This window comes from Apaloderma vittatum, unplaced genomic scaffold (assembly GCF_000703405.1).
Source record: "Apaloderma vittatum isolate BGI_N311 unplaced genomic scaffold, ASM70340v1 scaffold14285, whole genome shotgun sequence".
Taxonomy (NCBI): Eukaryota; Metazoa; Chordata; class Aves; order Trogoniformes; family Trogonidae; genus Apaloderma; species Apaloderma vittatum.
Window position 1 is genome coordinate 65,470 of NW_009718915.1, and position 14,184 is coordinate 79,653.

Genomic DNA, 14,184 nt, shown 5'->3' on the forward strand with positions numbered 1-14,184 from the left:
CTTTTCCTCCTGTTGTTCCTCCCCCCACTCCCAAAAAAACCCCAGAGACTGTAAACAAGATCAAAGCCTGTCCTCGCAGCTCACTGTTTCCAAACCGCTGTTCAACAAATAAAATGGCTTTATTTGAGAGACCGCTTCAGATCAGTTTTGCTATGAAAAATGAATAGCTCTTTTGTGTAAACTTCGCTGCCTCAGACAGAAACAGAATTAACTTATGCCTGGCTATTTGCCTCTGTATGTGAAAAAGAGTGCACTTCAACGCAATTCCTTTGGCTCAGTCTGTGTTTAAGTAATGGGAAATCCATTGCTATCCACCTCATCCCACAGTAGGGCCACAGAGTCAAAACTGGCTTTAATGGACCTTTCAAAGAAGGAAGGATATCAGTCCATTCCTGGTATTTGCCAATCTAGCATTTGAATATTCTGAAATCTTTATTTTCTTTGCCTGTACCATGAGAATTTAACTAGGCATCTCACTTGAAAGCAGATTAGAAACTAGAATTGAATAGGGTTTTTTAAAAGTAATTTTGCAAATTGAGGAAGATTTAAAAGTAAAAGATACCTAGTAATTTTCTTCCCTGTTACCCGCATGTTTTAGAGGCTGACCACACAAATTTTAAACTTCGAGTTTTGAAAAGAAGAATCTGTTGATCATTCACAGAGTTAACCTCTGCTCTTAGTAAAATGACCCCACAGAGTTACTTGGTCGCGGGAGCGCTGATTAGAATTCTAAAGTGGAGTCTGGGTATTCTGTATATAGGGAGTGCCATCTCATGTTATAGGAGTTTAAGAATCGTGTATTGTGGCAGATAAAGTTAGTATTTCCAGGAGATATTTCATGCTGGTGAAGTTTGGAGTCCAAGTAGTTCTGAAAAGTTTTAAAGGTTATTGTAGCTATGATTCAATTTAGCAAAGGTGTTATTTTTTGAGTTTCACTGAATGATAAACACAGTCACAGTTTAGATGTAAAAAATGGTTTATCGTTCTTAACACAGCTTTCTAGCATATGTTACAGCCTGGATGGCAGTTCTGGCTGCATGTTTATAGCTGCATAATCTTGTTTCAGAAAAATAAATGACTGAAAAGTGTGCTTAGCATTTTTTTCCCCCTTTTTGGTAACATCTTTTCATACACTGACAGTTATTGTGAATGCATGAAATAAAACTGTTAATCAGTCAAACAAATGCAGCGTAGTTTACTTGTTAAATATCTGTATATTTGTAAATTGTATGTTTTGTATAAATCTTGTCGTAGCCAAATAATTTGATCTCCCCATATTGGAATCACCTCCTATATTATTTGTTAAACGCTGTTGTGATCATGCACCAGACACTGTAACTGTATACCCCAGAATTAGGTGTTGCTTTAAAAATTGTAAGTCTTCCCCTTCTAACCAGCTGTGTTGGTATTTAATCAACAGCCACATATAGAAGAGCAGCAGTGGCAAACTTTTTGTTCTGTGGAAGTGTGTGTCAGTTGATGGTTGGATACAAGCGGTTTGGAACAAGCTGTGACTAACAGCTTTGAGCTCAAAGATATAAACAGAGCATAAACAGACTGAAGATGGACCTTTCTGATGAATAGAGGATTTCTTTCTGTGATCAACATCATGGCAATATGACATTTCATTTTGGCTTTTTTTTTCCCCTGTTTTAGAGGCCTATGATATTTTCCTGAAAACGCAAGGGAAGAGTGAGTTCCAGTATCGTTCTTACGACACCCTTATAAAAGCGTTGTTAGCACAGAGTTGTCTTGAAGAAGCTCTCAAAGTGAAACACATGTAAGGCTTTCTGTGTTTGGGAGGATTTTAATTGTTTTGGGGGGATGTTAAATAATTTCTGTATCATTTTCAACTAAGTCCTTATGTTTCAGTGGGAAAACAGGTCATGACTGGTAATTGGGAGCTCTGATAAGAAACACACCAGTGTTTCATAGGGTGGTGGTGCATGTATTAAAACCATCCTAGAGTGACAGTATGTACTGCTAATAGCTTATTTCAGCTACCAGTATCAACAAATGTACTTGGCATCAGAACTGAAAGTCTACCCTTCTGGCAGTCTGCCTTTTCCTCTTTAGAGCAATATCCAAACTGACAGGATTCCTTCACTTAACTGCCCGTGAGCCTTCCCCTCAATGCCCATCCCTGCTGCTGTCCTACCCTATCCACGCTCCCTGGCAGCTGGCTGCCTGCCAAATGCAAAATGGTACGTTTGACTGTGATGCCAGTGGCTAGGAGATGACCATAAACCTTAGATCCAACTCTTACACTTCTGAAATAAATCCAACCTGCTGTCGTGTGTTATTAGAATCACTAGAATCAAATTAACCTTTAGTGAGTTGTGTGATACACCACTGGCTTTAATTACTGCCCGTGAAGTGTGTTCTGGTCAGATTATAGCCTTCAAAACTGAGGCATTACTGCTCTTCAATGTAGAGGTGAGAGCAACAAAAAAATAAATGATCTAAATCTTTCAGTTTCTGCAGCTAAAACAATAGTGGTTGTTATCAGGCGTGTTCTCTAGCCAAATACAGTGAATTTGAAAGTGCTTGTAGATAACTTGCACGATGTGTACAGCACTATAAAAATCTAGTAATTTTTAGAGTCAACTTAGTTTTGGTGTAAGGTGACTTTTTTTTGTATTTTTCTTTAAAAGTGCTTAGACCAGTGAAATGTCTTTAATTGACAAAGTATTTGAATTCTGGATTCAGGAGAACGATAAAGTTTTTTCAAATAGGTCTCAGTAACTGGGCACTGTGATAAGAAGTGTTTATGCTTGATGGATGCATGGCTCGTATCGAGAAAAAACTACAAGTCTATCAAATTAATCTCTCTGAAATGAAAGTAATGGATAAATCTTCGTAAATAGACGATGGAAGGCAGATGCTTTAGAAGTACAAAGAATGCTGATAAAATTTAGGTAGTTTGTTAAACATTCACAGAAAATACGTATCAAAAGATGTATTGAAAGATACTTCAGGGAAGAAGTCAAACTTTCTACTGAAAATTTGTACTTGCGTTGTCTACTTCTCAGCTCCATTAGCTCAGACACACTTGTAAAGAAGGTGCACAAAGTATTGCATGTTATCAGAAGTAATTTGCAGAATGTAAGAGCAGAAAAAGTGGTGGGTTGTTCCTAGTATTTCAGTGAATCAGAATTTCCACTTTTGATAGGTGTTTTAGTATGTAAATGCAGGAAGAAAACTGAAGAGAAAATTTTAAAGACAAAAAGTTGGAGATGTGTTTTAAAGGACTGAGCCTTGAGGTAATTAAGAAAAAATAAAATAGCATTTAATAAGAGGTTCTGTTCTTGGTCACTGATCAAGGCCAACAATCATCCTAACCCCTGTGCTTTTTGGAACACTCATACTCCATTTTGTAGCATAGAAGTGTAAGAAAAAGACATTCTAAGAAGCCTGTAACAGCTCACGGTTGCATCGAGACAGAAAAGGCTTCATATTGGCTGTGTTCATGATGTTTGTATCTTTTTTTCTACTAACAAAGTGATGCTTACATTAAGCATTTTCAAAAGTCTGTAAGTTTTAAATTATTCACTGAAATAGAGAAAAATGATTGTGTATATACCCATGGTTGAGGAATAGCAAATGTGTGTGTTTTGCACACATTTCTGCATGCTTGACAATTTTTCCAGCCTCATGTTACAAAGAGATTACTCCTACAAAGCCTAAATGTGTGCAGTGGCCTGAAACTTCTGCAACTCCTCATGTTTTTGTCAAATATGGAAAAGCTACCTTCATTTATGTGAGCTAACATATTTTTCTTTTTATTCTGCTTGAAGCCAAACTTAAATAATATTTGGAGAGCCTCACTGTGGGCATTAACATAGGCAAGAAAATAAGTACTTTTTTATTTGAAAAGGTCAGATAATTTTAAAACTTACTTTCTCAGAACTGAGAAACTTCCTTGAGAATGTGATGTGGTAGAAGGAAATTGCACTCCTACTCTGCATTTGAAAAAAACCAAAACAACCCAGAAGGTTACTGATCTGTTGGTCAACCCCAAATCTAGTTGCTTTCACGTTCTAGCACTGTTTTGAGGAATATTTACTGCATTTAGTCCAAGAAGTTTTAAATAGAAATTCAGAAGTATTGGAATGATGGATTAGTTCTGTAATAGTAGCTAACATCTATTTAATCACACTAAAGATTGGAAGATTGGAGAAAGTAAATCCTTTGTTATATGTAATTTACAGTCTCATGCATGAATTGTTGACTTAAGGGCTTTGACAGATGGGACAAAGGGGGGGGGGGGCGAGGCGGAACTGAGCAGTGGGTGCTTAGGCAGGGATTAAGAGGATTGGATGGGAGAGTAAGAAAATCCCGAGTCCAGTGACTGCATTTGTGAGCCTAGGAGGCTGAAAGTGACTGAGAGGATAGTCATATTGTGTGCTATGTGAAGGATTTTCTTGGGATTGAGGAGAATAATTTAGCAATGACCCTGCTTACCTCCCAATCCGCTCAGCCTCTAAGTTCAAGTAGGTAGGCTGCTCAGTTGTTTGCCACAAGATGATCAGTGAGGTTTATCTTGATTGCTGATATGGTAAATGGCAATGCCCCCCTTTTCTGTGTAGAGATTTTGTAATCTAGAAATGAACATTAGTAAAGTTATCCTCGTATATTAAAAATGTGGCTATATGTCATCTAGGAAGGGGAGCAGTTTGTAGCATAAGATCAAGATGATTGCTGGTTTGTCTCTTCGCTAATTTCCAGAGTGTTAGAAAAGCTTTGGCAGCGTTATTAAAGATTCTCTGTGCTATAGATGCATGAAGTTTTGTATTACAGGAGATAAAGAATTGATAAGTGAAATAGAATTTTATCGTGGCTAAGGCAGCAAATGTAGTATGTTCGCTTTAGAACTTGTATACATCTAGATGACAGAAATTTGAAAATTAATCAACCAAATGATAAGGTGTTAGTTCATAATATGCTTTAGTTTATGTTTAAAATATACAGTGCTGAAAATAAATGTTTCATTTTTATTGCTGAAAGAGTAGTTTTATATTTAATAATTATGGTGACTATTGAAAAACGAAGAAAAAGTATCCAGCTTAGGATACAACAGAACAATGCAGGGCATGCAGTTATTTTAGTCATCTAATATGTCAGCATTCAAGAATCTGAACCGATTGTTTAAAAAAAATCTTGTACTTTGTTTCTTTTGTTGCTCACTTCCAACTTTGTCATCTGTCAGAATGCAAAAAAAAATTATCCTTCTATAACCATTGACAGGATAACACAAAAGCTGTCTCCAGGTCGATATTTTGCAGCAATATTTTTAACATACGAACAGTAGTTTTTATAATTTCACCTTGGTGCTCAACCATTTATTATCGTATCAGAAGCATGTCAGTAATTCCTTTCTAAATGTCTGCTTCTTTTAGTGCTGAGACCCACATCAAGGGCTTCACACTGAACAGTGCTGCCAGCAGCCTCCTCATCATATCGCAAGTTAGGCGGGATTATTTGAAAGGTATGTCACAATGCTTGACCTTTACGTCACATTAATGCCTCTGCAGATTTTTCTTGTAACGCCCTTCGAATACTTGGATAAAGGAGTCCATTTAGCAAATTACCTGCTTATCAAGAGCCTTTTGTGGTAGCTGAGAGACGTAAATTACTGTACATGCATTTATAATACAGCTTGAATATGAATGTACTTGTCATTTGACCACTTAGTCCAGTTTCCATTCCATTTAACACAAGATGGGTTTTCTTAAGATGAATCACAGCTCTTCAGACATGCAAAATTTGTGCTCCAGAACGAGAGAAAGTACAGGCTTTCAAGTGCGTTAAAATTCACAGCACAAGTCATTTTGCTTTGGAAATTAACATACTTTAGAGCATCTGAAACAATTCCCAGCAGTTGTTTCTTGCATATTGTGTTGGTTGTGTGAGATACCAGATGAGTTAAATTGACTGTTAAATGTGCGTGATTTTGCACTAAATGATTATAATATTGATTTAAAAACTTAATCAAATACTTTTTAATAGTTTTCAATACCAACAGTAACAAAATATTCAGTTTGGTTTTCTTTTTAACGTAACAATGATGACAGAGAAGAAAATGGTGGCTGAGAAGTATGTAGGAGTACCCAACAAGATGGTGGATGAAGTTTACAGTTGTGTTATTTAGTTCTTGGCACTGGCTGTTTTGCAGCCTAGAGTTCAGCTCCACAACGTTACATTAGACTTAATTAGTTGTGCTGTAGAACTCTTGTGAGAGAGGAAAACTCTACAAGAACATAGTTTTTACATGCAGTGCTGTGTCTTTTATCCCTGCATGAGTACACTGTTGGTATGTGTATTTGTCAGGACCTTTAATCTTTAAAGCAGCTGTATATGAAGAAAATATATTACACTGAATTTGCTTTAACTTTCATACCAGGAGGCAAACCAGAAAAATCAGTTTTTGATTGTGCTACCATTTAGTTTTGTTTGATTCCATTATGTATAGCTGTAGTAGCCCATACCCATGTAACATCAGCTACATTAAAATACTTTGAACGTTCAGATGTGTCTCCTCACTTGCAATCTGTCCCAGAGCGGATAAATTTGTCTTCTTTCAGATTCCTTCCTCATGCGGTCTCCAGTCTGATGTCATTGCCAGGTGTCATCAGATCATAGAATCATAGAACAATTCAGGTTGGAAAAGACCTTTGGGATCATCGAGTCCAACCATTGACCCTACACTGCAAGTTCACCCCTAAACCATATCACCCAACACCACATCTAAATGACACTTGAACACATCCAGGGATGGCGACTCAACCACCTCCCTAGGCAGTCTGTTCCAGTGTCTGACCACTCTTTCTGTGAAGAATTTCTTCCTAATGTCCTGCCTAAACTTGCCCTGTTGCAACTTGCAACCATTCCCCCTGGTTCTGTCCCTAATTACCTGTGAGAAGAGACCAGCACCAACCTCTCTGCAATGTCCTTTCAAGTAATTGTAGAGCATGATGAGATCCCCCCTCAGCCTCCTCTTTGTCAAACTGAACAGACCCAGCTCCCTCAATCGTTCCTCATAAGGTCTGTTCTCCAGGTGAATACAGTTGCTTCCCTCATCAGGTCTTAAGTTTTGGCAGCTTTCAAGGCCTTCACTTGACTTTCCTGTCAGATTTTATTCTAATGATTTTTTTGTTTTTTCATGTACAGTGTACCATGAAGTTTTGCCAGTTCTTCTTAAATATTACACAGCAAAAATCTTCCCTTCAGAAGGGAAGATTTCTACTTTCTGCCAATCTCTTTTTAGCTAGCATACTAAATTATCTGCTGTGTCAGCCCTCTCCCTTACTGCGCTCTAAAAATGTTTCTTTTTTGTGCAGTCGAAAGTTTCTGAGGAAGTCTGTGACATTCCATTGCTTTGCAAAATTATGTTTATCCTGTGCACTGAACAAGCTTTACTTTGATAATTCACTTGGATAATTAGACTTAATCCTTGTTTCTTTTTTTAATTTGAAAGATAGTGCTCCTCTTTTGCAAGTGAAGCCTTGAAAATGCAAGTGATTTCAACCAAACTGGGCATTTTTGAGGCTTGTAGATTACCCAGACATGTTTTGGGCACAGTCTTTTTGTCATCTTCTATTGGTGAGCTCTGTTAGACCTACATCCTCTGTTCGCTTTCACTTATGTAAAACTTGCTTGCTTTCAGTTCGCCGTCATTCCTTGCTGTGTGATGCGGTGTAGCTGGCAATTTTCGTGTAGGTCCCTAAGTATACTTGTATCTTCTACCAAGAACTTGATAGAACCCAGGTTATGCTAGGAGTCAGAACTTGAGTTTCATGGCAGGCAATTTGCAGTTTTTAGGATAAACTTTAAAAGCTAACCTGTTGCTTTTCACAAGCACCTAGATTTACCTGCTTTTAAATACTTAAGAACCATGGGGTTAAATTACAGATTCAGATTGGTAGTAATGAATGCTTTTGCATAAGGTGGGGAAAAAAACAAACAGCAGAATTATCCAGGATGCTACTGGTACAAAATTTCTTGCAGTAGTGCTGCACACATATGACTTTGAAATCTTTCTCAGTCCTTGTTCTTGAGAAGTCTGGGTGTGCTCCATGCTAAAGAGGGAGTCCACCCTTATAATCAGGAGAGAATTTAGCATGAGTTTTAAGTTTGCTTTTTAAATTTTGGGAATTTTGTGCCTAATGTATTGGTCTTTTTTTTTCTTTTTTCCCCTAAAGAAAGGGAAAGGAATGAGGGGGGAAGGGAGAGGGGGCAGTACAGAAAGAAAATTTGCTGTGAAGCAAGATTAGGCATACAGGATGTTTTTTCTTCCTCTCTTGTAAAAGGTAATATTTGATTTCTGCAGTACCTGCTTATTGAATTAGAATGTTAATGCTGTGGAATTCAAGTGGGTGTATATTGTGTTAAAAGTGTTATCCCTTGGTGTTATAGTTATTGTCTGTGATTAATCCTGCCTATGCTGGTAAGGAGTAAGTTTTCTACCAGAGGGACATGTCTTTCTGTGTATGTTTGCTCATGTATAACATAAATTGACATGAATTCTGGTTAGAGAAACCAGAAAGACTTGATCTGCACTGGACTTGAGGAATTTGTAGCAGGTGAACAGGAGACTGATTTTGTGTTTTTAACAGGTAATTGCTATAATTTTAGGAGTTCCTGAGGTAACTGTCCAATTTTGAGTTTGTTTTTATTTTTGAATGGAGACTTTTATCCCATGCTTTTATTTAAAAATGAAATGTTAGTAAACAAAGTTTTGGTGCACACTTAAAAAGACAAATCTGAATGCTAGACTTCAGCAGTTCTGATAATGAATAACACTTTTAAACAATATTTATCCTTAAGTATGCAACGTTTTTGTTTGTTTGTTTTACTAAAGAAAATTGATTAAAGCTTGGAAAAAAAGCAAGCTGAGAAGGTCATGACTTTAAGGTCATAAAGGGAGGTGTTTATGACACAGCTGCTTTCCTTGAGGTAGATACTAAAGTAAATGCTAAAACTGCCTTAATGCTTTCTATTATGCAAATATTGCAGCATTTTAACCTGATTTACTGTTCAAATATTTTATTTGTGTGTGTATATATATTTAAGTTGTAATTCACCATCACAGTTTTGGGGCTTAAGTTCAGCAAGAGAATTATCTTCTGTACATGTTTGTAAAAGGGTAGGGTTAATGATACCAGCAGCACGGTTGCCTTCTCAACTAAAATCTGTTTTTTCTTTTCCCTTAATTCTTTACCATCTTTAGATGCCATGGCTGTTTTAAAAGGAATGCTTGACAGCGGCTTGTTTCCTACTAGACCAGCAGTTATTGCACTCACTCAGACTCTGGCAGAAAAAGGAGATCTAAAGAACCTGCAAGCACTTAAAAACATGCTGGAAGACATCACAAAATCAGTTGGTGTGTCTGCCTCACTAATTGCTAATGCTATTGCATTGGCTCATACTAAAAAGTAAGTATTTCTAGGGCTAGTATGCGTAATTCTTTTATGCACGGTGGTGGGAAATCACTTGCATTATCCATTTCATTCTGTTTCCATTCTTACAGTGTCGTAGATGTTTAAAATTCTGGTCAAGTTTAGCAGTGTACTGTGCAGTTCTGTTCTAGTACTGTTTCCCAAACACATTTGGGGTTGAAAATTGTTTCATGAAATACAGGGATAGGTATGAAGCATTTGGGTCTTATCTGGTAGTCTAATTTAACTTTTGATACCTTTAACAGTTTACACCTCATATAAAGTGTTTTTCTTGGTGTTAGATCGAAAACCCTATGAAATCTAAATGTAAAAAGGAAATACTTCATCAGTATAAATGTATATGTGTGTATATATATATATTACATATATATAAAAAATGTATAAATACTTCATCAGTATAAATTTTGGAACTTAGCACCTGTGGATTATACATATAATATTTGTTCAGGAACAGAAATCTGCTACCTGTTACAGTAGTTGAAGTTAAAAAAAATAATGAGTTTATCATCAAAATTTGAAAGTCAGACATGTATCTCTGAATTGGGTTTGTTTGTTTGTTTTTATCAGAATTGTAAAAAAATTGGCTGCTCTGCTCTTTTAGGCCACAGTTTTGATTATGATGATTATCCCCACAATTTCAGTATCCTTTGATTCAAGTGTTTAATTCAGTATCGTGTTCTGCCAAGCGTTTTTGTTTTAGTTGATTTGTTGGTACTGTGCTAGCTTACCCTTTGTATAACACTGCATGACGCACGCACTTGTGGGAGAAAAGGCGTACTATGAACTTCTCAAATATGCTGTGCAGGAACCAGTCTTCAGGAATCTTACATTTTCTGCTGTTTTGTTTCAAACCAATTTTGTCAGGTAGAGCTCCCGTGTTTAACTCGGCAGGAAAACAGTAGAACTGTGGTAGTACATAACCAATATCTCATCACCAAACCAGAGAGCATAGTCACTGAACTGTTTGAAACAGCAAGAGGACTTGAATTGAAGGAGAACCACACAGACTAGTTCCAGTAGTGAGCTCACTGTGTTTTCAGCCACTGAAAAACAATATCTGAAAACTTAGATCTGAGTGGTCCTTGGCACACCGTTCTAGTGCATTGACTTGTGCCTAAATGAAACACTCAAAATAGGAGAGAGACTTCAGGAGTTGTCTCATAAGCTGCATATTTTCCTATGTTTCCGTGTCATAAAAATGTTGCACAGTCATGCTATGTTCTTAAAATGTAGATTGATGACAATAATAATAAAAAAATAAACTGCTGTAAGCAGGCCCCAGGTTATTTAAGCAGCATCAGCTCTTATTTTGTCATACTGAAATTAGCTTGGATGTGTGAACAGCGGCAGCATAAGTAACATGCACCTTGTATATTCTTAAATATTCTGCAAACTGTACCTTAAGAACTATGAAAAACAAACTCTCCTAGATACTTTTAATACCTGCTCCTTTATTGGTAGATTCATGTTTTTTATATAGTTTTCAAGCATTTTTTGTATCTTTCAAATGTGCTGTGTTTCTGCTTTACATAAAAAGACTCATTGTGCTCTGATTTATTTTTCAGTTAAATTAATTTTTAGAGTGGATAGATGAGAGATGTCATTTGAACTTTTTAGAATGCTAGAAGTAGAGCTAACACTTTAGTGAATACTTCCTGCATTATGATATTAGCATTTGCTGTACTTAAGCCATAAGACTAGAAGTGTTTAGACAAAGGTACTGACCAAACGACAGTTACTGTTGTCTTTAGCAGCTAAAAAGGCAGGCATGGGAAAAATCGGGTAAATAATTAATTGAATAGCATTAAACAAAATACTTGAGTCGCACGCATTAATTATTCAGATACCTTCTGTTAATGTTTTGATTTTGCCTTCTAGATTTCCAGAGCACATTTTCCTAAAGCACCAAGCTGAACTCTTCTTTCTTAATGAGGAAGCGTGTCAAAATTACTTAGGCCTTTTTGACCCTTTGTAGAAGTTGGTCATTAAAACTTTTGGTTTTAGGTGAATTTAGTCATCAGTCATAAATGGTTTCACTTTTACAGTGTCTGACTGAAGTCTTAATTATTCAACCATTCCTGGGAAATAGAACTTTAATGTAGAAAACAAACTTTAATATAATTGCCACTTTAGGTTTAGAAATCTTGATTTCAGAAACTAAGCCACTTCAATCTTTTTCCTTAGCAATGACCTTGATGCTGCTGTGGAATACCTTGAGCCTCTGCTTATCTCCGGTGCACAGAATCCTGATCAAGCTGTCAGAAATATTTCCTATTTGCTAAGGAAGGTGTCTGAGGAAGGATTAGAACCAGCTTTGGAAAAATGTGAGTTAATTGCAATAATATTTAAATATTCTGACTAGACAGGGGAGTTATGAAAGAGCTATTACATGTAAAACCTGCTCAGTCAGCATAAATCATGCCTGTGAAGTTTACAGAAGTGGCTTTTCAACCAAAGGTTTTCCTTACATACCTATCATTTTGCAGTTGGTGCGATGGCAGAACGACTGGCCAGTCAGTTTGGAATTTACAGACCTGTCACGGATCTTTTCCTTCAATATGTCAGCGCAGGGAGAGTGGATGATGCCAGATCGCTGGTACAGGTAATGACATAAGAGAGGTACAGAAATGCTTCAAGCTTTTCAAAGGTTAACTGAGAAATTGTCAAAATAGGTGTTGTGAAGCCTAGGCTAGTACTGTTGTGTTTCTGAGTTACAATTTAAGTAGCAGAAGCACAGCTTAGACTATTTCAAGCCATGAGCTAGTACTGTAGTACTGACAGTAGTAGTGAGTGCAAGATCCTGAAGGAAATAAAAGAATATTTGTATATTGCTTGAAATTCCGTGCAAAGCAAATATTCTTTTACAAGTTTTCTGCTGTATGGCTGTTGCTTCTTGCAAACAATTTCCTTACATGTTCTCACATAATTTCTTAGGCCCTATACAGTTTGTAAAGCAGAGGCAGGCAATGTTTGATTTTCCTGGACCTTATTTCACTTAGTTGCTGTGATACCGTGTGTGCTGTATTCAAGGTTTATGAAGAGCTGAATTTGCTGGTCTCTGGGCCACAGTCCCATCTGAGTTAGTGATCTTCAAGGAATGAGACAGCTGAGCTAAGAACAAAGCTGAGCTAAAGGCAGGATGATCTGTGGGTGATGAGAGCTGCTGCTGTCAGCTGGGCAATCCTGCAATTCCCACCAGTCACAGAATCATAGAATGCCAGGTTGGAAGGGACCTCAAGGATCATCTGGTCCAACCTTTCTTGGCAAAAGCATGGTCTAGACAAGATGGCCCAGCACCTTGTCCAGCAGAAACTTAAAAATGTCTGGTGTTGGGGAATCCACCACTTCCCTGGGCAGATTATTGCAAGGGCTGATTGTGTTCGTTGTTCTGCGTGCATAGACTGCTGTCTCAAACTATGTCTGTAGCATCCTTGAAATAATATTATACATTCTATATAATATTCTCCCCCTCCATATTATATATGCTATGTAAAATTCTCCCCCTCTCTTGGTGACGAATTTTAAAATATTTCATTTTAAGTGGACCTTGACAGATAACCTTCAGATGAAACTTCTGTGTTTATGAGAATTTATTTTTTTTATATGGTGCAGGAAAAGCTTTCAGTTATGTAAAACGTTCTTGACTGCTATTGTGGATCAAGTATTCTACTCAGATGTAGCTACAAGATAGTAATGGTCGTTTTCCATTGTTCATTATTTTCTTGAAAAGTAAACCACAATCTAAATAATTATTTTACTTGTAATATTCTGCAATGTATTAGTATAGACATGGAGAAACCTTGCTTTCAAAAACACATCTCAGACACCATTTGAAAGTTTAAGAAACAGCAATAGTGTCTTTTGTGCTGTCTGGAGAGAGGATTCTTTTACTGACAAAAGTCGCAAGTGATTTGATACTTAAGCATGAAAGGGGGCTGTGGAAAACATTTTTCCAGCTAGACTGTCTCTTTCTTCTCAGACCACCTGCTGATAGTAGGTGAGAATGGCTAGAATTGGTAATAAAATGTTGCAAGTTTCTTCCATGAATATTTTGCCTCACCATAAAACAATTTTTTTGTTGGAACACTTCAGATACATTTTTGTCTGGGTTTGTCTGATGGAATGAGACTTCACACCTTTTTCCCCTGGACCTTAAAGAGCTTGTCAGACCATATTATACATACAGTACATTCATACATATATTCATTTTGTCTCTTGTTTGCATATGTCTAAAGTACTAATTGAATGTAGTAAATCCACGGTACGTGTATTTTTATATACACAGTATTATCTTCTGTGCATTTTGGTGCTGATAAACCATCCAGAAAGTGCTGTGTATTGTGAGAATGTTAAGACTGATGCCCTTGAGGAACACACACTAAAAGGTTGTGTTGTGTATTTTATTTTGCCCTTGTTTCTAAAGGAAGATTGATTTATCTGGTCTGTTTCAAACTTAAGTTCAACTTCTCTCTCTCTCTCAAACACTGTCTATTGCAGTGAAAGCCTTTTATAAAATAGAGAGATTGAAATCAGTCCTTTGTATGCATAAGTGTAGGTAATTATACTTTAAAGAGAACTTGCTTTGTACATTTTAATTTTTATAAAGAAACGAGCAGTTATCTCCCTGACACCTTATTAAATGTATAATTAACCTTATGATCCCTAGCTCACTTGTGAATGCTTGGCAGTATAATTGGAGAGGAATAGTATTTCTCTTTTTTCATTC

General features: G+C 36.8%; 1 protein-coding gene across 1 annotated transcript in view; it reads left to right on the forward strand.

Moving 5' to 3' along the window:
• The window catches only part of LRPPRC (leucine-rich pentatricopeptide repeat containing), a 76,322-nt gene that overhangs the window by 55,311 nt on the left and 6,827 nt on the right, over positions 1-14,184 (forward strand). Inside the window, exons 29-33 of the mRNA XM_009870442.1 lie at positions 1,657-1,780; positions 5,400-5,488; positions 9,230-9,434; positions 11,643-11,782; positions 11,945-12,060. Coding sequence (XP_009868744.1) covers positions 1,657-1,780; positions 5,400-5,488; positions 9,230-9,434; positions 11,643-11,782; positions 11,945-12,060 — 674 coding nt within the window. The remainder of the gene's footprint in view (positions 1-1,656; positions 1,781-5,399; positions 5,489-9,229; positions 9,435-11,642; positions 11,783-11,944; positions 12,061-14,184) is intronic.